Source organism: Paramisgurnus dabryanus, chromosome 20 (genome assembly GCF_030506205.2).
Source record: "Paramisgurnus dabryanus chromosome 20, PD_genome_1.1, whole genome shotgun sequence".
Lineage (NCBI taxonomy): Eukaryota > Metazoa > Chordata > Actinopteri > Cypriniformes > Cobitidae > Paramisgurnus > Paramisgurnus dabryanus.
In genome coordinates, this window is record NC_133356.1 from 12,713,184 (window position 1) to 12,740,203 (window position 27,020).

Below are 27,020 nucleotides of genomic sequence, written 5' to 3' on the forward strand. Positions count from 1 at the left end.
GTGGCAAAAAATTTACATCTGGTTGAGCAGTCATGTTTCAAAGTGATTTGCAGGATTTTTGATGCAGATTTGATATATTTTCTATTTGCACCAGGAAAACGTAAATGAAAGAGTATATCTGCATAGTGTTTGCAACTTTTTATTTTTTTAAGCTTTTTTAAGAATTAATCAAATAAAATAATTATTTATCATGAAATGACAGTGAATCTCAGTAAACTGTAGTCACATCATGGGTCACATTTTTTTTTAAGTCTGTGTCTATAGCATTACCCCAAATTTTTACCTGTTAACTAATCTTAACTGCAGCCCATGCAACTGTTACAACGTTTAACTTCTACCATTATTTCTTCTGGTGTGGTTAACATTTCACTTCTCAGCAGTTAGACTCTAAATGGCTTTTTAACAGCTCTGAAGTGACTGTGGAGAGAGTGAAGGCCACCCATCTTTGTGCGGCTTCGAGTATTTTCCCTCTTAACACTGCTGCGGTTTATAAGGGCACTTACTTTTGTTTGAGCGATATCGCTTGTAAACTAACAGGAATCCCTTGGGCAACAGTGTAACATTTCAACCACTTCTGGAAAAAACATTTCTTCACATTCAAAAGTGCTTTTTAGGTTTCTCTTAACATGCCATTTGTAGTTTGAATGGTTCACACACAGAAAAAATTCAATTAATTTAATTAAACATGATACTAATAAAACCAGTCGATAGGTAATTATGTGTTTGATCTATTTTGAATTTGTTGAAGGTTTTTAGTATTTATCTCATGTTTAGTCTCATGTAGGGTCTCAAAAAAATTATAAAAAAATGCAATCCCGTGTCACTGAGGCAGTACCATACACATTTGCACCTAGGGTTTATACTAGTACCTCAGAAGGACATATTGGTACCAAAGATGTGCAAATGTAGGACCTTTGAAAGGATGCCACCCAAGTGACAGCTTAGGTCCATTTTTTGACCATTTTTTCCAATAGTGTGTGATTTTTGCAGTCTCTAAGAGCCATGTTAATTTATTTTATCACTGCATATATTTTTCTCTTTAACACATACAAGCAAAATCATGTTTACTAATCTTCCCTCGAAATTTAAATTTTGGACATCATCTTTGCCTCTTATTTATACATGTATTTAAATTTGCTTAAACAACAACCGTCTCTTTTTGTTTAATTCTCCATTGACAGAATATTTTCCTTTATGTAAGCGTAAACATAAAAAATATTCTTTTATGTTTTATTCTCTTATTAAAAGTCACTTATACTGTTCGTTTTTTCTACTGTATCAGAGCTTCTCATGTCTAGACCTTTAAAAAAAATAAAAGTTTAAATGACTTGGTTACTGATATATGTGCATGCATGTAATGTATATTTATTGTTCTTTATTGGTAAATCAAAAAAAATATTTTTACAAAATGAATCGCTAAAGTATATATAAAAGCAATACTATCATGTATTCTATATAATACCATTTATTAAATATTTCATAATTTTCATGTTTCTTCCATATATATATAGCCTACATGTTTGTTCTAAACTAAAACTTTGTTATTATAAAACTATTATGTTAACATACAAATTAATATGCATAGGCCTGTTTATATATGAATAACACTTTACATCATGTGTGTGCTATATTTATATATTTATTTAGTATGTAAACATAATAATGTTAGAACAAACAGGAAGAAGACATAGGCTAAGATATAAGGTAAAAAGAAATAATAGAAAATGGAAAAATTATGAAATATGTAATAAATTGGGATATTATTGCCTTTTTATTATAACCCATTCAAGAAACACATAAAGGGAACAGACATCAACAAAACACCGGACATCATCATTAATTATTTTCTATTTAATTATTAAAAAATTTTCAGATGATTTTATTACTACAGTTTGTCCGTTTAAGGGCTTATTGCTACCATAAACACTTACGATTATAATGGTGTCTTCGACGATGACATTCTATAAAAATGAAGGCCATCTTTTTTTTGGTATTTCTATTTTGACACTCAACAGCACAACAAGACATTTTCTAGTGAGTTATCTTTCTCGTTTCACTGTAATTCATTTCCACTGTTTTTCTGCCACCACATTGCATGCGCACCTTGCAGTGACGTATACTCACAAAAGGTCTATATACTAATGTTATCTCGAACCTCTCTATCTCTCCTTACTCAGCTCATGAGACTTATCGGTATCTTTCTATAGGATCTATATCTGAAGTTCATTGTTGTGATTAAGGTGTCTAGTCCTGCATTAAAATTGATTTGCCCCTGACAACACAAATTACAGCGTAAGTGAGAGGAAGCATGCCAACATGGATGGATCAATACAAACACAGTTAAGCATTCTTAAGAGTATACCATGAACTTTAACTGTGCTAGATCAATGCAGTCGTATAGACTTCGTCAAATGCTAGGAAACTGCGTTTAAGGGCTGGAATTTGTAAAACAATAACTAGAAAAACAAACTCTTCAGAGAAAATGACCGTTTAGGGGAACTTTAAATGAGATCTCAGCGTGTTGCACGCCTACAGTGCTGAAGTCAAGGTCAGAATAATTTAAAAGAAAACGACCAGTGTGTGCAGCCCATAAAGTGATCATTAAGCACAGGAGACGGAGAGGAAACACATTCTTTGTCACCAGAGGTAAAAGAGGAGAGATGCTGTCACACACTGAGTTTTAAAGTGTTTGTTTATCCCCAGTAAACACATTTGACTTGAGCTTAATGCAGTCAGACTGCAACTAAAGGATAAGGTTTCTGGCAAGACTTTTGCAAAATTTGCAGAAGTGTGGATCAACTTTTAATGTTGGTACTTTTTCTTTATCAATAAATGTCTTTTAATAAAAATATGTTATGAAATGGCATCAATGCAACTTTTTTATGATATCAGATCATTGGAGAGTGGTAGATTATGTCCTTTTAGACCTTGACAGCCTCATTTACTCTTTATTTACTTTCCTTATATGAAAAGGAGCTGTCAGCATATTCTTTCAAAAGTTAACTTTGCAGAAAACAACTAGTCAGAAGTTTGGAGCAACATGAAGGTTTTAGAGTAATTTAGCACAGATCTTTTATTTTTGTGTGAACCATATTCTCTTTCTATTTCTGTACTCCATATAAATAAACTTACTGGCATTCATGGCTTTTCTGTTCGGGTGTTTGCTTGGTCTGACAGGTAGATAGACAGGCAAAGAGAGGCAGAGAGACAGGAGAGTCTTTCACCTGTGTGTGGGAGTCAGTTACCTGATGACTGGATTGTGAGGTCTCCTGTATTTAGTCTGGAAGAGTAGCGTGAATGAATCACATGCTGATTCACCGATGCAAGATCTGAAATTATAACAAAATGAGTATCCAGGAGATGGATTTAAAAGACAATTCAGTACAAGAGAGTCAGAAGTAATGTAACTCGACCATTTTTTAAAAAATGCAACACTCTTGAGGCTGGATGTAGAAAGTGCAGACGGTCCGTTATGACTGCCCCCTGTTTTTCCCTTTTGTTCCAGGGCTTTAAATAACAGCTCTTTACAAAAAACATGCATGCATGGCAGAAGAGAGAAGGGTTGGGGGGTTTGTTGCCTGGACAACGCCATTTTGGAGTGATTATACACGTCACTTGGATGCTGTGATGGTCGGGAGGAGGGATAAAGGTGAATACATTTTTGTCAGTTTTTATGAAAAGTGTTTCAATGTTCAGATGTTTTTCTGTTTCTAAAAAGGTTACATTTGTTACTGATTAGCTATCAACCTCTATTGCTCTATTGAGTGAATTAAATTGTATTAAATTAATCAAAATAGAGATCATTAAAAAAACGTGTTATTGTAGCAGATGAGTAAATTATGAAGTAGATAGTAGGGGAGAGCGGGGCACAACGCTTTTTGACTTTGGCTCTACCTTTAAAACAATATTTAAGTTAGATAGGCCTAAATAATTTTTTTACACAATCATCATACATATCTTTGCTACAAATCAACACTTCAAGTTTGTTTGTGGAACCTACTGTTATCGTACAATTACGCAGAAAGTGACAGGAGTGCAAACATAACAACTTATTCCATATAGAGTTAATTGTAACAAACAGAGGGTTTATTGTAACACCTGCTAGAAAATTTGGTTAAAAGACAAATAATTCAATACAATTCTGTCTATATACAAAAAGTGGGTAGGCTATTGTTTATTTATCTGCCTATAATAGATGAATGTGTGGATATTTATCCATCCATGATCCTTCATCAAACCATCTTTGTATTATGCATCAATGTATATAAATAGATGTTTTTGAAAGGGCTGCACAATTAAGACAAAAAAATAAAAAAATTCATTTTTCCCCCTGATATTGTATTAACAGTTATCATTTTGGTGAGTAGTATTTACATTTTTTCATTTCATTATCATTGTATACTGGAGGCTTGGTTGTAACACTGTGTTAAAGGTTCAGTGTGTACATTTTTGCGGCATCTAGTGTTGAGTTTGCACATTGCAACCAACGGCTAAGTCCACTGCTCACCCCTCGCTTTTAAAACGCATAGAAGAGCTACGCTAGCCGCCCCCAGAAAAATGTCATCGTCTGAGACGACAAAGTAAGAAAAAGTTTGTCCGTTAAGGATTTCTGTAGAAACATGGCGGCACAAAATGGTGACTTCCATGTAAGGGGACCCTCGGTGTATGTAGATAAAAACATCTCATTCTAAGGTAATAAAAACATAACGGGGCATTATGAAAGGTCTTTATACACCCCTGATCATATAGTTTTGTATAATATTTTTCATTTATGTCAAGAGATCCTTCTAAAAATTACACACTGCACCTTTAAAACTAATCCCGCTGTGTAAAAAATAATTTCAATCCCAACTATCAGTGACTAGGAGTTGCTGAAGTGTTTCAGCAATGGTGTTATGTTTATCCTTCTTCCAATGGGAGCATTTTAAGATTGAAATTAAGACAGTGATTAAAATCATATACGGTTGGATTTGGTGACTTACACACCCAACTCAGAAATAAATAAATAAATAAAAACTTATGATGAAGAAATTTACTTGTATGCAACCAAAACACATCAAAAAAGTTTTACTTCTTCTGACAGTAAAACCCCATTCACACAGACCTTTGATCCCAGAAAATACCTGTAAAATAGCCACACAAGCGTGTGTGCGAACACAAGCATGTCCGTTAATCTTCAGGGAACGTTGCCGGAAAGAGGACCTAGTAAGATATACAAAAAACCCTCTGTGTGAACAAGAAGCCGAAACAATGCCGTAATGGGCGTGTCATAGTAAGGACGCACGCGTCATCACAACAAAAGTTATGGTTCAGCTCCTTTAAATGAGAGATGACATGCATATAAACATTCACCACGAGAAATGTCACAAACTAGATTGAAGTAGTTATCAGGAAATTATAAATGAGACGCATAAACAATGACGCATGTGCCGTAATGAGGATGGCAACATGAAGTTGGTTCAACTCTTTAAAATGAGAGATTTACAACATTCACGATGAGAAATGTCAGCAAACTGGACTTAAGCAGATATCAGGTAAGTTAGCTCGTCACTTACTGCGTTGAAACGGAGATCATTCAGCAGCATAAATGAATATCGCGTCACATGCTCATTTGAGCTTATAATAAACGAAAATGCCCGCGCGTTATCCCAACAAGATATATCGTTCAGCTCCTCAAATCGCGGGTTTTAAATTAATATAAACTAAATTCATATAAACCTTTATAGTCTTATCATAAACAAAATGTACGCGAGTTGTTTCTGGAGAGAGAAATAATAAATACTTTGCAAACTTCAGACGCTGCGTAGAAGAGAGGGCAGGACTTTGAACAGGTCACGTGTCTTTCCGGGACCTTGCAGATGCCGGCAAATCATGGCAGTGTGAATGAACAAAAATCTAACGATCCCGGAAAAATCCAGGATGCATTTTCTGTGTATTTTCCGGAATGTCTGTGTGAAAAGGGCTTAAGAGAAAAAGACCAAAACCACAGATTTCTCGGCCCTGTAGAAATATGTAAAGCAACTGCGTTACAACTAACCCCGTGTTAGTTTATTCCCCGCTCATCCCTAAACATTACAAAAAATGGTATGTAGTTTCAACAAAATATTTAATGTAAAGTTAATTTCCTTCTTACAAATTTAAGTGGATTTACATAATACAATTTAGTTGAATTTACTCAATAATGTGTTCAGTTAGAATTACCTAAATGACTCACAAGAATTAATTTTTTTAAATAGAATTTACTCATTTTATTTAGTTAAATTAACTAAGGCAATCATTTTTGACTGCGATTAGTTTGTCAATGAAGACAAAGATAAAGCAGGTGTTTGGGGAATTCATTAAAACAAACAACAATATTTTAAAAAACGTGATAGATCCATGATGGTAACTGGCATCCACCATCAGAAAGACAATGAAATATGTGCAAAATTATACAGTACATCTCTTATTGGCAAAGAAACATTTGGTTGTCTCACAGACCTCAGGCAATTTTAAAATGAGTGAGTGAGTCAGATATTTGTGAGTATTTTAAAGTATAAAAAGAAGACCTTTAGACTTATTTAAGAATCTGTAAACATCTCTCATCCAACACAAGAAAAAGACTAAATGCAGCGTCTATCAATACAGTACATGAACTGTTTTCCTAGAAATGAATCGTGTTGACATTTGGCATCCAATTTGAGTTTTAATGTTTGAAAGCTTGAAGGAACAAACTTTCATGACTGTAATAAATTTAGATCTATACACATACATTTTTATTAATTTCATGGTATTTTGTACAACTATTGCTTACTATTGTCTTTTTAAGCACCCCTAAAAACAAAATATCTTGTCCCTAGTTCTTGTCCTGAATAGGCTGCATTACTCTAAAAATACTCTAATCATCATTTCAAACTTTTAATAACCAACAACCTGTTGAATCCATCTGTGCTGCATCACAAACAGTCTGTTTGACTGTGTCCTTATTGTTTGGTGTATAAATGTTTCCTGAGAGTTTGACAGAAGAACCTCAGATCTGTTCTGAAGGCGGCAGATGCCTTTTAGTGTCTTTTTAAATGGCAAAGTTATTGTTTATGGGACACTTTGATAAAATATAAATACTGGAGTTTTGGAGTGGTTTATAAAAGAGTAAAAATATCCGTCCCCCATGTACTCGTGCTATACAGTCTAAAATTGTGTCTTAAGCCTCTCAATATTTCAAAAGGAGCACTATAAATATTACACTTTCTTTGCATGTGCTGAAAATGCTTTTATCTTGCGATCAGAGGTTGTGTATAATAAGCAAACTGCTTATTAAGATGTGTACTGTTTACAGTTGCAGATTTATTTATTTATTCCAGAATAGTCCAGACACCTATTTCTAAGGAAAACTCCCAAAGACAGATCCCGGGATACTTTTGGTAACTTTAGCACATTAAACTTTAATGAGAAACGTCTTCAGAGAGTGCTCTACAGTAGGTTAACCACATCATGCGGTAAAGAGACCATCTGCAGTTCTATTTGATGTTTTCTTTAGTACTTGTTTTTATTTCAGACCTATTTTAATTAATTTCAAAAAATGCTCCCATTGGAAGAAGGATCTAAAAAGGCAAATTTATAAATTAAGAAATGATCTTTTTGCAGTTAGTCTAAATTTAAAGTCTAATTGAATGCCTAGAAACAGATTTCTTGGTAACACTTTACAACAAAATTGTTTTGTTAACATTAGTAAGCATTTATGTATTCTTGTTAATGTTATATGTATGGCATTGCAATTGTTTTTTGTTGGTTTACTGTGCCCTAACTTATGTAAACAGTTACAAATGCTGAAATGACATAAAGTAAGATCAATTAATGCTGAAGAAGTATTGTTTCATTGTTTGTAATGTTAACTAATACAATCTTATCGTAAAGTGTTAAAGGTAAGATCTGTTATGAATTTTAAAGCAAATATATACTTTATATGTCCCTAGTCTACCTCAAAAAGATCTTACATTAAAACAGATTATTGTGCAATGATGGCCATGATCAGACAGTTGCTTATAACTATAAAACAGAAAGATATATATATATATATATATATATATATATATATATATATATATATATATATATATATATATATAGGCCTATATATATATATATATATATATATATATATATATATATATATATATATATATATATATATATATATATATATATATATATATATATATATATATATATATATATATTATCATAAATATAAAAATAATACTTTTTGTATTAGTTTAAGTGATTTTACATATAACTAGGCAGTGGACTTGTAGTTGCCAGCATGCTTTGCATGGGATGGCATTTGGAGAGCAAAATTTAAAATTAAATGCTATTTATGTGTTTTTATTAAAAACAAAGACTTGTTAGTGTTTAATGTTCATTTATCTTTGAGATTTAGAAGAGTTTGTGTTTTTTCTTGGAGTTTTGTGGTTATCATCATTCAGAAGAGTGGTGCTTGACTGTAGGTGACACGATGAAAATCATGATGTGGTGATTCACTCAATGAGCAATGACTGTGCTAATGCCAGCAATGAGACCTGTCTCTTCTTACTTGCTTATCATAATGTGGTATATAATAATAAATATATACAGAAAATAAGACATTTTACGTGATTAAATCAGGAAGAGGTAACTCTTTAAAAGTACTTAAAATATTTTTAGGTAAATATCACGTTTTTAACAGTGTAATTCTACTTCAGTAATCTTAAGTAAAAAAAAATTCATTATGTATTTATAAAACAAACAGTGCTAAGTAGCACTAAAAGTGGTTCTTGGCTCATAATCATAGAGGAACCATTTTAAGTGCCATATAGCACCAATGAAGTACCAGTGTAGCACCTGTGTAGAACCATATGTGGTGCTATATGACCCCTTTATGGTTCTTCATAGGTGATTCATAGGTGCTATATAGAACTTAAAATGGTTCCTCTATGATTACGAGCCAAGAACCACTTTTAGTGCTATTTAGCACCGTTTGTTTTTAGAGTTTACTTTGTTGATTTAAATCAGTTTCTTTTTTTAATTAAAGTAAATTTTACTTAATTTAACAAGTGTGAAATTTACTTGAAAAACCTGAGTGCAAAAACTTGCTAACAAATTGAGTAAATGATCTTTATAGTCCTCACTCCTTGAAGTCCTTAAATGTCCTTTAAAATCACATTATACACTTAACCAGTTCGCCAAAAAAAAAATTCTCCTCCTCTGAATATCCTTTATCTTTTCATGGTTTCTTTTCCATCATCCTTCGGTCCTCTAACTGAGCATCGTTTGCTCTCTCTTGTGAGTGAATCTGTTTGTTCTGTGTCTTGGGAAAGATTCCTTCTGTGTTGTAGAGCCGGGAGCCGAGCGGGGTCTGGTGTGAAGGTCTAAACTCTAAAAGGATTAACTGTAGAGAAAGAGAGAGAGAACGCAAAAGAGTGGGAGAGTCAAGGGCCTAAGTCAAGGGCACACACAGATGCACGCATAGCTTTGTTTAACTATTACTTATCTCATGTGAAAGTGACCTCTGCATTTACCCCATCCCAGTGAGAAGTAAGTGAACACACGCACGCACGCACGCACACACACACACACACACACACACACTGAGCACTCACACCCGGAGCAGTGGGCAGCTACACTATTACGCTGAAAAAATTATTCATTCAATTAACTACATTTTTTTTTTTTTTAAGTTGTTGCAATCAATTTATTTAAGCTACATTTGAACAAAAGTTTTTTGTTTTGTTTTTCAAATTTTTTTGTTTAATTGTTGCTTAAATAAATTGTATTGCGACCACTTACCTTTAAAAAATTTGTGCCCGGGGAGCAATTGGAGATAAGGTGCATTGTTCAAGGACACCCCAAAGCAACCTGCCGGATGTGACACTCGAACCAGTCATCTTCAGGTTACAAGTCCGACCCTATTAAACCATCTGCCACCTCATTTTATACACTTTTAGTGTTTTTAACAGACTTATAATTATCCCCTATTCTCAAATCTGACCGTCACAACACACATGCTCAACCAATTTGATATTCTATAATGGTGGAGACACACACACACACACACACACACACACACATTACATTCACTCTTTCCTTAATATAGAAAAACTCTTTTAGTGGCCATCTGGTTTTACTTAGTGCTTTTACCCTGCGAATCCTGAATACGGTATCCAACTGTTAGGACTCTAGACTTGGCATTTATGGGTATTGTGTGATCAATACAGTCCAAAAAAAAAAAAAAAAACACTTTGGTTTTTTGAGGTAAAGTACAGCAGAGCTCTTTTCTATCCACTGTGAGTTATTATAAAGGGTTAAGGTCAAACTCCTACAATGTACTTTGGATCACATACTGGGTAAAATGTCAGACTAGGCAGCTAAACCATCTGTGAATGTAATGTTGCTTGCACAGCATGCATTTTTTGCCATGATTTTGCTGTCTGAAATTCTTGGAAATGGAAAGTCATTTCATTTGATTTCTAAAGCTAAATTGTGAGTCTGTGATCTCTAAAAATAAAGGTGCTACATGATGCCATAGAAGAACCATTTTTGGCTGTATGGTTCCATAAAGAACCTTTAACATAATTGTTCACAAAATGTTATTTGTAGTGGAAAATACTCCTTATAAAGGTAAGAAAGGTAAGGTTCTTCTTAAAAAAAAACAATGGCGGCTCGTGACTGTTCATCCGAGGGGCGCAAATTCAAAATATTTGTTTGGAGTGTCATTTGTGTTGCTCATGTTTTCAAAATATGTGTTTGTTGCATCATGTGAGCTATGTGCATCACGTGTTTTGTCAAAATAAATGCCTGCTGCACACGCGTCAAAACCGTTTATGATAAAAGAGACGCTCACGTTCACAAAACATTCGCATGGCACTCCCTAAACAGTAAACTCTGATTATGGATAAGGTTATGCGAGTATCTGGCAACTATGAGCGTCTATTTTATCATAAACCCTTTAGACGCATCTACAGCAGGCACTTATTTTGACAAGACACGTGATGCACATAGTATCACTCGATGCGCAGAACACATATTTTGAAATTACGAACCACACACATGACGGGCTACATACATGTTGTGACGAACTTCGCATCTGGCGCCCTCGATAAAAGGAGTCACCAGCCGCAACTGATAAAAAATATGGTTCGTTGAGGAACCAAAAATGTTTTTTTCTATGGCATCATTGCAAAGAAAGTGCTTTTATAGCACCTTTATTTTTAAAGGTGCAGCAGTTGATGACGTGGGAGTAAGAGATGCTCAGCTAAAATGTTTCTTGTGTCTGTTTGATATGCAAAATAAATATCTTGTTAATTGGTGCTCCCTTCATACTGATTTTAAAGACAAACACTTTGACTTGCTGTACAACGCCAAATTCCCAATCGGAGCTTTGAATAAGAAGATATTTTACAATCCAACACACTGTAAAGGCTTGTCAAAAACTGTGATGGCAACCAACTGAATGGTGTACATTCTGATTTAGGGAGCTGATTATATAAATGTAAAACATACATTTGTTCATATGTTTTTGTTGTTGTTCTCTATATAAGCCAGGTACACCAAAAAAATTAAGGCTGGATTTACTTAAGAATATAGTGCATGCTTTGCATCTATTTATGCAATTACTTAAAATTTAATATATTAAATGTATTTAAAAAAGTGGATGCAAAAATGATGCACTATATTTTTAAGTAAAGTCAGCGTATTATTTTTTACAATGTAAGCATTACTGCATATAAAGGGACTAGAAAAAAACATGACAAACAATTTTATATTCAGAATTGACAAAGTAAGTCCCTGCTTTTACCTGAGATTTAAATAAAACCATCATCTAGTATTTTGATTTTACTGTTGAATGATTAACAAAGCAAACACTCTGGGCAGATCTCATTTGGAGAGATTAACACAGTAATTACAGCAATTTGAAACAGAAGATTAAACCTTGTTTGTTCCATAAGTGGTGCAATATCTGATCGCCAATTTACTAAAATAAAACAGTGGCTTTTCCTTTGTGACGGTTGGTATTTCTTTTGTGAGGTGCCGTGCAGCTCTACAGAAGATCTATTTTTGTCCTTTTTGTTGGAAAATGATGGAGGTACATGATGTTGATTGAAAACTGGCTGCGGTCAATTTGAATGTTCTCCTTACTGATACGTGTGCATTTTAATGTTCTCATGATTTTGTTTTGATCGCCTTGACGTCATCACTTCCCTAATTTTAGAGCGTGGTTGGTATGTTGTTGCTTGGTTACCGAGTCGTATGCTCAAGCTTCCTGTCGCCTGAAGTAACTTGAGGCGTTAGAAGGAAAATAAGGAGCTAAAACTCAATTCAGAGATGCACACGTTCACAATCTCCTTAAAATAAATGATACACTTGTAATGTTGTTGTTTTAAATGCGATGCTCCTCATTTAAATCTCTCTCTCTCTCTCTCTCTCTCTCTCTCTCTCTCTCTCTCTCTCTCTCTCTCTCTCTCTCTCTCTCTCTCTCTCTCTCTCTCTCATGCTGTTATTTAATTACTGTCTTCAAGCATGTAAAAGCCCATAAAAGCTGAATACAAAGAGTGGCCTGTGTAATTAAATGGTCAATCAGTCGTATCTAAGGCAAAGCTTGAAGCAGGAGCTAAATTCAACTGCAAAGGTTATTTACATTTATGGATTTGGCAGGCACTTTTTTTCAAAATGACATACAGTGCATTCAGCTATACATTTTTATCAGTATGTTCCCTAGGAATCAAACATTTTGTGCTTTTAGTGCAATGGACCTGATGAGCTATACACTGTAAAACCTAAAAGTTAACTCAACTCAAACCATTTAAGTAAAACGGTTGCATTAGTTTTAAAATACATACATTTAAGTACTGTGAACTTAAACATATGCAGTTATGCACTTATACTTAAGCTCACACTACACTACATGACTCAAGTTCACAGTACTTAAATTTATGTGTTTTAAAACTTAAATGGTCTAATGCAACCATTTTACTTAAATGGTTTGAGTTAAGTTAACTGTCAGGTTTACAGTGTATGAATAGTGTACTAATTCAGTTCAGTTCAAAAAGTTTAAATCTGTATATTTAGTTTTTTTAAAGCAAATAATTATATTGAGAATACATGTATAAATTATTCTCAATTTCTTATCCCATTGCCAATAAACCCTGGTTATAACAGCATAAATATATAATATGCCTACCTTGTTGTATTTTGTTTGAAAACAAGTTGGAAAGTTTTCACTGGAAAATGCAAAAAAAAAAAAATTAGTTTTGCAAAGAATTTACACATGTAAGAATAATACATTTACTAATTTATTTTCTATTTAAACACCATACCAGCTTCTGTTGCTATATTTATGGCAAAATCCAGTGCTGCCCACTGTGCCACCCCATTACTTTATCACAAACACACTTCAACATCTTACACATTAGACATCTTTCATGTACACATATAGGGCTTAAATGTGCGCGCACACACAAATATATGTAATATACATTGGCATTGCATTGTCTTTGAAACGGACAGAATGAAACAGACGTCTAGTAAAAATAAGTGAGATGCATCGGTAAATAGCGATCCTCAGCCAGGCGGGCAGCAGGCGCTCGCCCGTTTTGTCTGTTGTGCGGCAGGATAATTACAGTCATCATGCCTCCATCTCTTAGTGGAGAAAATGCAGAGAAAAATAGCAATTATATAACAGCTTTACTGGGTCAATGGACTGCAACCCTGAGAGACCATTTTGCTGAAAAAAATAACTGAGGAGGCCTTCCCAGATTCATTAGCATCAGTCAGGGTCAGCGTCTTCTGTGGAAGAAGCCCCCATCTTGTGAGTGGGAAGAAAATCTTAGAAAATGGAAGAAGATGGAATGATGTGATCATGTAGCTTAATTGGTAGCAGTGCAAGGTCATTGGGTTTGATCCCCAGGGAATACTCGTAATGATAAAAAGAATTGGATACTTTGTAATGCACTGTAAGTCACTTTGGATAAAAGTGTTTGATTGCTCTCGCATAATTTCGATTGCATAAATGACCCACTTTCATGATGTCATCCTGGGGTGTTCATTTTGAAATCTGGGCAACCAAATTTTATTATGAAAAGTAATCATATAAATTTTATTTAAAAGAAATAATTTGTCAATCCCCTGTAATTTCTTTTATGAATCACAAAAGAATGAAATGTGGCCTCTCACTTTTTTCCATATAATGATGGTAAATGAGGACCAGGGCTGTCCAAAAAGCACCATGTTTCATAAAAGTAATGCAAATAACTTGTGCACTATATTCTCACAGTTTTTCTAAATTCACAACGTGGCTTTGTTTGAGAAACAGATTGTAATTAAATTGATGTTCATGTTAAATGTTCCCCTCCAGTGAGCTGTTAACTGCAACAGTTGCATGAATTATTTATGCAGTCACCAAATCAGTGAGTTGACTCAGATTGATGAACAAATCATTTAGATCCCAAAATATTTTTTTAATCTGTGAAAGTAACTGTTTCTCGAATAGACCTTTTTATTTGCTTCCACACATTCTGCTTGGAAGCCTTCAGTGATGGGCTCCATCAGAGATTAAAAACGAAAAGCTTTCCTGCTGCTATAAAAAGACAAGTGATTTCCAGTCAAGTGAGATTTTGATTGCCAGGGATTTGTGCCACCCTTTTGCACTTTCATCATAGTCTGGTTTTAATGAAAAACAAAGGTAGATTTGAATTTTGTTAAAAAAAAAATTATTTCTTTACACAGCATTCCAGCATCTATGGCTATATTCATGGCAAGAACTGGTTAATCCACAAGCTGATTCACACACAGGTTGGGGAAAGGGGAATTTGGTATCTCCAATTCAACAAACTTGCATATTTTTGACATTTGGGAGGAAACCGGAATACCCAGAGTAATCCCTTGCTGACAATGGGAGCACATGCAAACTCCACACAGAAAGGCACCTGACCTAGTCGGGGCCGGAACCGGGACCTTCTTGCTGTGACACAACAGTGCTACCCCCTGAGCCACTGCTGTGCAGTTCTGCGCTAACTGTGATAGGAAGCCAAATATCATTATTCGGTTGTTGTTTGAACATTTGATGTGAAATTTCACATACAGTGTCAACTTTTCAATGTTATGTTCTTGAGAATAAATGCAGTTTATTTTTTGCTCCACTGAAACCCATTTTCCAATGTATTTTTATCACAGGTTCCAGATCAGTGATTTAAAACAAGGTAAATTTAATGATAGGCCTGTCAGCACACTCTTACAGTCGGCTGACCTGTGATCAGGTGGAAATGATGGGAAATGGGGAAGGAACTCCTGGAGTTTCCGTTCATTTTCAGTTGTCCATCTCTTATTTTTCTCACTGTCTGTTCTGAGGTGTTTTATATTAAGACTGTGTGTCTGAGAGCAGCTAGGAACAACACGTCCTCCAGATGGTCTTTAAGCGGATAAAGAGAGAACCCACCGCTGTTCAACACCCACGTGATCAGCAACTTAAAAGCATTGAAGGTTTTTTTGCGAATGATCTTCTGCAACTAAGTGGTTACACGTAGGTGCTCTTCAGGATTTATTTAATTATTGTTATTTAGTTTACCATAAGAGTGCTGCCTGCTGTCAGACATGATCACACTTTAAACAAGAACCTGCAGGACAATAATTCACAATTTCACATTTACAATCAAAACAATGGTCCCTAAATAGTACATATTAGGAACTTTTAAAGGGTGACAGCTTGGGGCCATTTATCATGCCTTTTACTATAATGTCTATTTATACATATAAGACAAATTAATACGCTGTAACTATTGTACAAATACATGCTGTATATATTTATAAGTATTTTCATGTAAATACACTCTTGCCCCAATTCATAACTCTAAACAAAACCACAAAAAACAGTTGGGTCAATACTTTGAAATTGAGATTTATACATCATATGCAGCTGAATAAATACGTTTGTTAGGATAGGTCAATATTTAGCTGAGATACAATTATTAAAAAAATCTGAGAGTGCAAAAAATAAAACTGCATTCACTTACAAAAGTATATATTTATAATAGGAGATTTACTAAATATATTCATGGAACCTGTGCGTACGATCCTAACTAAAAGTGTACACACAAAAGCCAAAATGGCATATGCCAAAAAAATATTAAAACATATAAAACAAAGCAATGTTCCCTTTATAAATCACAGATCACCTGCAAGTGTGCATTCATGAATCATCCTCAGATCCCACCCTGCAAGCCCATTCTCCCATTAAGTTTGTTTTTTATAGATCACAACCTCTACATGGGAACTGGCGTATGCACGTTTCCAGCCCCGTTTTGTGCATACGCACGCTTTATAAATGAGACCCCTGATCCTTACTTAATATCCTAAAGATTTCATTTTAACCCATACAATGAATTTTTGTCTTTTGCTGCAAATATACCCATGCTACTTAAGACTGGTTTTGTGGTCAAGGGTCACATGTGCACAATAGGTACAATGTATTAAATGTATTTTTATGCAAGTAAAAAGAAAAGACACCTCATCAGATTGATCATATCAACTGATATGTATATTATTGCTTTATTTCATGCATAGTTATATGATTATCATGTAGGATATTAAGATGTAGGATATTTCTGGTTATGTCAGGTGTCTGGTTTGCTCTGGGTGTAATGTTTAATTAAAATATCTGAGATATTAATGATACAAAAGAAAGCGCATCTCTCTCCAAACACCCACACACACAATTTCTCATGCCAGTGAACATTTCTCAAGCTTATATTTAATTTACACACACAAACACACACACACACATTCTGGTTTACATGTTTTGTGGGGACATTCCATAGACGTAATGCATTTTATACTGTACAAACTGTATATTTTATTTCCTAACCCAACCATCAAAGAAAAAGTTCTAGATTTTCAATAAACATCATTCTGTTTGATTTATAAGCTTGTTTCCTCAAATTCCACAATTGGTCCCCACAACGTGATAATTCCCAGGTACACACACACACGCATATACTTTTGATGCATTGTAGTGTGAAAGGTTCTACTGACAATAAAAAGGTGATAAAAAATTATTATTTTAAAGCCTTTTGACTTAATGGTTATCATAGTTCTTCTTTTATATGGAACTCTATAGCACCCTTATTTTTAAGAGTGTAAAGTTACACTGTGATTGTGTAGGAGGTCCTTTGAGTCTAGGAAATACTTATTTGGCAGTACCCACAGACTAAATCAGATAAGAACTCTCCTGACAAAACTATGGATCTGTCAAAGTTTAAATAACAGACCATAAAAGTTTTACATTTGTAAATCCAGCCTGAATTAATTATTAAGTTCAAAGAATATAATCTCTCTTTACTCTTTTGAAATTTACCTTTCTCAACAATTTTGTCACTTTAAGTGATGCTTATGGGAAGACGTATGTGGGTGTTGCGCCTCAGGAGTCGGATATCTATCCATAGGAATAATAGTCTCTAATCGTTTCATTAAATGCGTTCACAGTGAAAGGCGGTTATTGGTTGGGGGTGATGAGACTGCTCCAAACAAAGCTCTTGCAAATTAATATGGTGGGTGTTTAATGCTGAAGAGTATGACTGTACAGCCTATGATTGACCATAAGCTATTATGACCTTCAGGGAATATATCTTGAATTATGTTTCTTTTTTATACTAGCGATATTTTCTTGCAAACATTTGACAAAATGTAAAGTCAATGAGGTATAAGAATTTTTAAACCATTAATTTACAACTAACCTTGTTTCAAGATAAATTGATATTATACAAGAAAATGCTAATTAAATAAGTTTTTATTAAATCTTGAATATTTTTTGCACCTTGCTGAAGTAAGGTGATAACAATGACAATCTCTCTAAATTTTAGCACTATAGGGTACATGAATAAAAGTCAAAAGGCCAACACATTCAAACAAAGTATTGGGAACTTTGTATCTTCATAATTTGAATTACACATCATCATCATCATCATCATCAGTAACATAATGGGATACTTTATTTGATTCAGTGGAAAATTTTGTTGTTTGTGTGTTCACAATTGCTAAACTATAGACTATTCACTAAATTATGTTTCTATTTATTATAAATTACAAAGTTTTCTTTCAAAGTTACTGGTAAAATAGATTCATCTTAAATATTTGGGAAAATTTCTCTTTCTGATGTGGAAACACTTTTTTTCAGAGATGTTCTTTTGTATTCAATACTGGACTTCACTGCAGGTACAAAATCTGCACCCCAAAAGCTATAGTCAGATGTTCCTTTCACAGCAAATCACAGACTTACTGGACTTGGTTAAATTATTTAACATTATTTCCAGCCCACAGCGCAAAAGAGAAAGATATCTGCTTTTTGAAAATGTACAAGTAAAATGCATTTGATAATCCTACTCGTTTAATTATACAACACATTTATAATTATAAAGTTGAATTAAATTTGCTTGTTTAATTATGGATTTTTTGCAATTTAATTTGTGCGATTTATCAACCTGCTGCTGCTTCTTTCAGACCATGCTGGAAGACGCAAAAAATGCAGTATGTCGCCCCCTTGAGGACATAAACAAAAATACAAAGTATGGCATTGATAAAAGGATAAATGTAAAAAAATATTCAAATATTATAAAGGATTAAAACATTTACACAACACCTTTACAGACAGTGCCCACTCTTGATGCTATTTCAGTGGATTGTTTTTTGTAAGAATAAAAGAAAATAATTTATTGTGAATAAAAAAAAACATGAATCGATTACACAAGACTTGCAAAGGTGCCATTAAGGTAGGAGATATGAACTTGATTAAATAATATATTTTTTCCAACAGAAACAACCTCATTCATTAGAGTTTAATTTTTTTTTTAAATCTTTTATCACAAACAAAGTTGGTATTTGTTTGCATGAATTAACTACTAATCTCTGATCCCTGTGTGAGTTTTGCAGTGTTATGCCCAGCTTGGATAAATCCTTATTGAACCCTACAATAATAAATAATTGCTCATAGCTTTTAGAACATCCGGCCAAACCTCAAAATATTACATGAGAGGCAATGAAATATCATCATATGATAAAGATTTAACCAATTTACTGTGTGTCTGTGAGCATCATAAAGTCAGAGATTAACAATGATTTAAACGCGTTGCCTGGATTGTTTGTTTGTCACCATACTGTCACTCTCTGGCTTTTGTGATCATACTTTGTTCTCATTGTTGCAGCGGATGTCTAGCCTTCTGGTGAATTACCAAAGTTTTTAAGAGGACATCCTTGAATCGCATGGATGTTTCCGAGGAAACGGCCCGCGTAAACAAGACAACGAATCTCCGCGCAACCGGGCTGCTGCTGCCAGCAGCTCTTGCGTCGTGATTGCTGGGAATTGGCGCGCCCGACAGTTTCATGCGCCTCATAGCAAGACAAGAGGGGCAAAGCTTAAACGTCATTGAATTTAAGTCTATAGTTAATGTTTCTTTGCTGAAAACTATTTCACAGTGGATTACATTAAATGTGCGTTTGCTTTTGATTTACAAGCTCACAGATCTTCTGTAAGTGATGGATAAGAAAGGGAACATGCGGCGCGCAACTTCAGCTGGATATCGTTTACCGGACCGACCCAACGGCCCTCTCGCTTCTCAGTCTTCTGTCTCAGTGTTTAGACATTCAGCAGTTAGGACACGAAACACCAGTGAGACTCCGGCGCAACACGATGATACCCGTGATCCGGTAAAGCAGGACCAGATCTGGAGAGAGTTTGTGCGCACCGAGCGGAGCGGCGTAAAGGAATGGTAAGAAACGAATTTTATTGAATTTATTATAATTGCAATTGCCTACTTGTCGCGGACTTTCTCTGGAGTTATGTTACAAATCTTCTCTTTCACCACTGAACTGTGCCATTGTTTGCCCCGTTATTTGATACGGATGGTATTTGACCAGGTGCCCCCTGGATGGTGTGCGTTACGCGGCTCCTGTTCTTTACACAGTAAAGTACATTATAAAGCCGTGGTTACTGTATACAAACAATCATAAAGCTTTTATCGCAAACTATCACTGTTTCGTTTCTAAACAATTTTTTGCCTTGCACGATCTAGAGATAGTATAGCATATTCTGTTGTAAAAATGCTTAATGGTTGTTTTATAACAGGGAGAAGAACTGGAGTTTTCTGAAGAACTTTGACCAGATGGTAACTTTCTCTCTTATCAGTGATATGTTATTCTTATAATAACAGTTTTAATGATGACACATTTGAAAGGTCCAACTAAACAGAGAGGGAACTAAATTAAAGATGCCAAAATGATAAAGCTATCCTTTAATTTGAGGGGAATATTTTTTTTAAATGTCAATGACAGCAAACCAATGGCCTCCATTACCTGCACTTCACTGCAAGTTTTTGTGTGACAAATAAACCAAATTAAATTGCTGAATTATGTTTTTGTTTATTTTTTCAATTGCTGCTCACACAGGGTCATCCGCGTACAGAAACTCCTCTCCCCACCTCTGTGTCTTTGTATTCAGATAGAGTCCCAAATACCAGTAACCAAATGTTCGGCAGTGGCTTGTACACTGAGCTGGGCAAGGAGCTGATTCGAATGGACAAACTGATAACCCTGACAGCAAACCACCGAAAGTCCAAAAGGAATCCAGAGATGCAACCCTGCTAAGTTTAGGATCTGTTAAGTAACACTCTCTAATGTTCTAGCAAAGATCTGTTCCATTCTCTAGAAATCTTCTCGTGGGACTTTCTGTTTGTTTTCCTGCCTCCACCCATGTGCTTAGACAAACTTTCCTTATTTTGATGCTTTAGTGGATGATTTTTGTTATACAGCAGTTTTCATGATGATATAATTTTGGTATAGCCCTATATTTTTAAACAGACCAAATCTTTTCTGCCAACTTCTAAATATTTGGTTGTATATTGTATGTATGGTTTTTTTTAATGCTTGGCAGAGGCATTTATGGGTGGCTAAATAACATTTTGTGTTGTCATTAATGCATCTTTCAAGAGTTTCAAAATCTGTAATTTATGGTGATTGATTAAGAATTTTCTATAAAAAAAGACTATTTGCATTGTCAGTTTTTTAAAGGAACATCAAATTCAAATTTGATAAATGCAATTTTTGCTTTTTTAATGTATAAATGCATAAGTCATTGTGTATGTTTGTATGCATTTGGTGTGTTAGTTGTGTTCGTTATGTTATAAAAACAAAGCTATGTACATTTATTAAAAGTTTACAAATAGCAGTAACTAATGGAGACATTTTTTGCCAATACCACTTAAATGTATGTGTAAAATCTTGCCAAATTGCCTCTTCAAATAAAGTTATTTTCTTTTAAACAAATATATATATTGTGTGTTTTATATTGAAGAGTGCTTGAATGTGTGTTTATGTTTAGATTAAAATTTGTTTAACAAATTATAATTTATGTATAAAGTTGTATTAGAAATGAAAGGTTAATTTCATGACTGCTATATTTAGAAAATTAAATCACAAGATTTATGTTTGTTTTCAAGTGTTTAATACAATATTTCTAGCAATAATAAACAGAATATTTGAATATTGTAGATTTTTGTAAGAAATGTGTGCTTAGTTGTTTTCATCCAATTGCTTGATTTATCCACTTGTGTTGTCCTTGGTTCAGCTAGTTGATGTAATTTTTTACTGTGGTTTACTAAAAAAAATTGTTAACATAGTTAAAATAGTTTGTAGATACGATCAAAAGTTTTAAGTTTTTATTTTTGTCTAAAATGATCCATTGTGAGTGGAAAAACATTCTGGCTGACAGATGAAAATGATATGCCTACTCTCATGTATAGTATTCCCTGTTTAGTAGAAAAGAAAGCTTACATGTGTCACATACTGTTACATTTTTGTCTCTATAATATCCTGTAAGTTTTAACCTAGTACACATTAACTTGTCCATCACGGCAGGGAAAATGCTGACACGTGTTAACGTTCTTTTCCCACAACATGTAAATACTGTAATTTTTCCCATACTATACCTAAATATGTCGATTATAGCTATTTGAAAAAAAAAACTTATAAGGAAAACACGTCCTCTAGTGGATAAAATGTGTTCATCGGCAGCATTAGTTACCGCCACAAGAGGTCACTGTTACACTTTTTATTAGGAAGTTATTGCCCATAATCAATTCTCCTCGTGCACTTTTTCTCCAAAATCTGACTGAATTCAGTATGATTTGAGGCTGGCAAAGAGACACACTTTTTTAAAACAAAAAAAATCGTCCATTTCATAATGTAATAAATAAATCCCCATTCACGTTTATATATATTTTTTATAAAAATTAAACATTAAATTCTTAAATTAAATTATTTCGTTGCTTCAGTGTTTACGCTCTTTATCGCAAAATAATGTGATAAACATTTTATTATGTCGTGGGTGGTCAGAACACAATCCACAGGAGATTATTTACATTAGGTGAGTTCGATTCTATGCGGTGCTGCGCAGAACGATTGGTGCATGACTTCAAAGTACCGCGAGTTCAACACAAAAACACATCTATCGAAGCGCTCTCGCGGTATTGTGATGCCATATATCGCTAAATCTGCGCAGCGCATCATGAAAGTCGAACACACCTATTCTCCGGTGTCTGCCGCTCGTGGGCGAGACAGAGAGAAGAGAGGCTTATGGGTAAAGAGCGCTGCTGTCGTCGTGTTGATGTCAGAGTCACAAACTCGAGCTGGAATATTGAAGAACGGATCCGCAATACCGGCAGACGGATCTATCGACTCTACTGACGAGATGTGGACACACATGCTTTGGAAAACGCTTGCGAGGAACTTAAAATAATCCAATTTATACGGAAATCCTTGTACAGGATCAAATAAAACGCGCTGGCGTGTTGCAGGAATGCGTTTGGAGTTTGTGATCTGCTAAACTCAACAGATTATCACTTTTGAAAACTGCTGGGTTGTTTATGAACTGGGAAGATTTGAAGTCAGGATCAGCCAGGAGAGGAGAGGGGGAGAATAGGGGAGACAGGAGGAGGGGAGGAGAGAAGAGAGGGGTGAGAGGCGGGAGGAGAGGGGCGCCCAGAAAACGCCCTGCTGCTGAAGCGTCTAAAAATTAAAACTTTATCGCGCCATTGACTGTAGGGTACAACTCTGTCACGATGGGTTGGAAAGTTTGAACGCGCTTGGTTTTTTACAAATCCACTTTATAAACTGCTCGAGGGAGGTTTGGGAAAACCTCCGCTGCTCCCATTGGATTATTTTTTCCGCTTTATTCTGGACAAGTCCGGGGATCTTTTTTGGAGGGCGGCGAGTCCGAGGCTGTCTAGGCCCACGGCCACCGCTCGACAACTTGAACGAAGGTCTTGTATATTTCATGTGAACCAGAAAAGTTGGGCAGATCGCTCCTCATCGCTCAGCCTGGCGCCAGGAGAAGAGAAAAATGTCGCTGGGAGCGGAGAGAAGGATGGAAAACCGGCTGAGAAAGCTGGAAGCCATGATCAAAGACCCGCGGTCTGCGATCAACTTGGAAAGTTTGCTGGTAAGTTTCATGAATGTTTAATGCACCTCAAAGCTCCGTTGCCTGGGAAGAAGAAACGGTAACTGCAGTGTTGCTTTGAAGCAATGGACGTGTTAGTTTATGTTACCAATGTTGCACTGCATCGTTAACCTAATGGGAAATACAATGTGTCATGATTCGTGTGCATGTGGATGTCTTATTTCATAAGCTCGATGTTTAGACATAAGCATCGCACCCTGCTCTTAGACTCCCTGTCAACAAGTCTTGGATAAGCAGAAGCCTTAATCATCTATTAAACTGTTTTCTGTAGACTTGCCATATTTGAATAACTGTGCTGCGTCAAGTTCTGACTTCATCTGTAGCCTCACACCAAATATAGTAATATTCTTGGCCTGCAACATGACAATTTCGTAATTCCCCCTTCCTGCTGTTACTGGGTTGTTTGGTTCTGGAAAGGGAGACTGCTATTAACTGGCATGCTCGTGCAGGTGAAGTCATTTGACCATCTCTCCATAAAAATACTATAGGATACTTTAATATTTACTATAATAAACTGTAGCTATTTTTCTAGATATAATAGTGTTTTTGAATTTTACCATAGTAAAAATTGCAGTATACTAAATTGTTTTCTACAGTTTAACAATTCACTAACAGCACATAATACTTTAGCGTACATTAACAATGTGCAGTAATTACTGTAACATACTACAGCTAAAGCATACTGCAGTACACTTTTTTTGGAGTATGGTTTACTATAGTAAAAGTCTTGGCAAAATTGAGTTTTTGCAGATTGATTTGCATTATTTTACTGCAGATACCATGGTTGAAACATGCACATATCTCATCATCATAACAAATCTGCCATTTGGTTAGCTGGTAAGTTGATGCAGAGGTGTGGGTGTGCTTGTTTTTGACCTTAACTTTTACAAAGAGACGAAATAGTTAAATCTAAAAGTCACTAAATACAAAATGTTCTTATTTTGTTGTTTTCTAAATGTTCAAAATGTTTTTAAAAGTTAGTAGGTAGTTATTATGAAAAACAGTAATTATTGAAAGTCAGTTTTAGTGATTGATTGACTGACATGCAGATATTTATGTAATCTAGTCAAACCATCGGACTTTACAAGCAAAATAGCATTTTTTTTATGTGCATGCTTTATAGCAGATGCACAGTGTGTGAAATAATAACTACCCTTAATACGTAAAGTCTTCTGGTAGAAGGATCTGTTTGAAAGTTAATATGTACTAAATCTAAGTAATATCCATCCGACTGTCAATGGACTGACTGATAGATGAACCACTCTGAGATAAATCGTGTGTTGTGTTCTGTCCATCCTTAGTGTGTTGGTAACAAACTGAGAGTTTTTCCACAGTTTAAGAATGTGTGTTTCCTGAGAAGAAGATGAGCAGAGAGAAGTGGGAAGCAGTGGGTGGGAGAGTGAGCAGGCCGCACACATCTCTTTTGGTCTCTCTCTCTCTCTCTCTCTCTTTCTGCCATTTATAGCTCAAGTCGTTTTCTGGTGTAGCTCAAGGCAGGAGATAGCTCTGTGTGTGTTTCGCTATAATAGGGTGATCTAGACACTTCTAAAAAATACAGCATTATGACATAACCATGCTTGGTCTGGACTTACAATAAGTGGAAGAATTGCCACCACCTTTCCTGTCCAAACTCTATCTGTTTCTGCCTCCTTGTCTGTCTTTCACCCGCTTGCTTTTATCTAACCTGCTTATGAACTCATTTAACTTGTCATTAACTCCAGCTCAATCTGATTACTGTGAGTTATGCGTAATGCATCCAGCATAATGCGATTGTTTTCGGGTCTTTAAACCAAGCATTTCACCCTGAGGTTATTCACTCTTCAGCCAGTGTGTGTGTGCGCCAATGTGATGCCAAATGAATTAAGGAATTTTTGGAATTTTCCAGGTAATTTTCCAAAGGCATTCTTCCTACGTTTACTGTGCAATGTAAGCCGGGTACGTGAGTACAGAGATCTTGCTCCATAGGCTTGCAAAAATGTTTCCCATAAGTTTTCAGCCTGATTCAGATTTTAAAATGAGATTGTGGTGCAAACCAGACCCATGGACTGAAAATGCAGCAACCAACACTTAGTTGTTTGTAGATTTAGTTCAGTTAACAGAGGCCTAACATTTCCCTGTGATAGCATTCCTTACTGACATTCCTGAGGCTAGTGGATCACCTGAAGATGATGTAATGTTTCTGCTAAATTTAGAGGGCAGCTATTAAAATAGGTGTGTTTAAAAAATTAGTCAACTGTTCAAAGTGTTTTTCTCTCTAAGGGGCTGTTTACACTTGGTATTAAGATGTGTTTTCATCGATCGGATCACAAGTGGACGAGAGAAATACATCACGTTTACACCTGGTATTTAAATCCGTCTCTTTTGTCCACATTCGACCGCTTCTGTCCTGAATACTGTGAAAGGGCGGTCTGTCGAGATGGTGGGCGAGTCTCTCTGCTGTCATTCAAACACGAGCGGGAGTAATGATGAGTTTATATGGACGCAAACTAATATTATGTCGGAGTCCGCTGCTTATTTAGCAAGTAAACATGCTGCACAGTGTTTTCTACTTGTATATGTTAAAGCTATCTCAGAATTTTCGGCGCAATTGATAAAATAGGATCGGGCAACCTTCACACGCTTTCAAAATGAAACTACGGAGATCAGACGCTTTAGTTTTATCAATGAATGGCTAAAAATAGCGTTGTACACAGTGTGTTTGCGCCAGAAGTCAGAAAAGACGTAAAACTTGTGTTTAGTACCTCAGATTAGATAAATGGGCGGAGAGAAGGCGGTCGAGTGCGGGCCGAGCGAAAGGGGTTTTGACTACCTCTGAATATGGTTGAAGCTAGTCGAAATTGGATGCGTTCAAAAAGTTTTGAACACCGTTTACACCTGGAATTAACGTTGTCTAATCAATCCGATCAATGAAAATGCATGTTAATGCCAAGTGTAAACTTCAAACACTTGCATGTTTTTTCAAATCTTCTTTACTTAAGCAGCATGCCGAAATATATTGTGCCTCGATCATTGTACAGTTAAAGCTTCTTTCACTACTTTCCTCCAAGGAGAAAATCTGCTACCTTAGGAACACATAAAATTAATTTAAGGGACACAATGAAAAGTTATCTCCCATTCCGGATTAAAATGGTATTTCCTACCGGCAATGGATGAACTGACATCACAGGCGCTTAAAATTTTCCTCCATCTCCTCCTGAATGTCGACTGTTTCAGTCAGAACTTCAGTTTCTTTAAATCTTTTAAGACCATCTTTTAATAAAGATTTATTTAAGCACTACTCGATCTGGAAGCTGGTCTTGTCTCACTGTTGCGACACTTTGATGTCATATGCTGATTGGTCGAACGCTGCATGACAACAAACACAGCAAAACCAATTTGTTTCTCCAGTAATTCTTTGCGTCTCACCACTGCACGCACCTAAATACTTTCACAGCCCTACAGGGTCACGTTTTATCGTATTTTCGTATTGTCATCATGGGTTCACCCTCACGGCTTATTTCTGTGTAACCAA

The 27,020-nt window shown here is 35.3% G+C and overlaps 3 protein-coding genes across 4 annotated transcripts in view; all 3 read left to right on the forward strand.

Moving 5' to 3' along the window:
• The window catches only part of kcnf1b (potassium voltage-gated channel, subfamily F, member 1b), a 46,921-nt gene extending 43,280 nt beyond the window's left edge, over positions 1 to 3,641 (forward strand). The window contains exon 3 of the transcript XR_010547007.1: positions 3,506 to 3,641. The gene's annotated coding sequence lies outside the window, so the exon portion shown is untranslated. The remainder of the gene's footprint in view (positions 1 to 3,505) is intronic.
• cimip5 (ciliary microtubule inner protein 5) lies at positions 3,533 to 21,303 on the forward strand. Of its 2 annotated transcripts, XM_065296478.2 has the most exons (4): positions 3,533 to 3,649; positions 19,513 to 19,766; positions 20,123 to 20,162; positions 20,443 to 21,303. In XM_065296478.2, exons 2-4 carry the CDS (start codon positions 19,534 to 19,536, stop codon positions 20,638 to 20,640), a joined length of 471 nt encoding a protein of 156 aa, XP_065152550.1. In that variant the 5' UTR covers positions 3,533 to 3,649; positions 19,513 to 19,533; the 3' UTR covers positions 20,641 to 21,303. The 2 variants fall into 2 exon arrangements, with proteins under 2 accessions (XP_065152550.1, XP_073669012.1); XM_073812911.1 differs by lacking the exon at positions 3,533 to 3,649 and having other exon boundaries at positions 18,599 to 19,766.
• A 1,322-nt stretch (positions 21,304 to 22,625) lies between these two features.
• The window catches only part of rock2a (rho-associated, coiled-coil containing protein kinase 2a), a 43,568-nt gene continuing 39,173 nt past the window's right edge, over positions 22,626 to 27,020 (forward strand). The window contains exon 1 of the mRNA XM_065296479.2: positions 22,626 to 23,491. Coding sequence (XP_065152551.1) covers positions 23,393 to 23,491 — 99 coding nt within the window. The 5' untranslated portion in view covers positions 22,626 to 23,392. The remainder of the gene's footprint in view (positions 23,492 to 27,020) is intronic.

Bases quoted from the DNA above. Each gene is read 5' to 3' on its own strand.
- cimip5 (XM_065296478.2), top strand. From the start codon at position 19,534: ATGGATAAGAAAGGGAACATGCGGCGCGCAACTTCAGCTGGATATCGT. The intron at 19,767-20,122 runs GTAAGAAACGAA...GTTTTATAACAG, and splicing joins CGGAGCGGCGTAAAGGAATG to GGAGAAGAACTGGAGTTTTC. The intron at 20,163-20,442 runs GTAACTTTCTCT...CTGCTCACACAG, and splicing joins TGAAGAACTTTGACCAGATG to GGTCATCCGCGTACAGAAAC.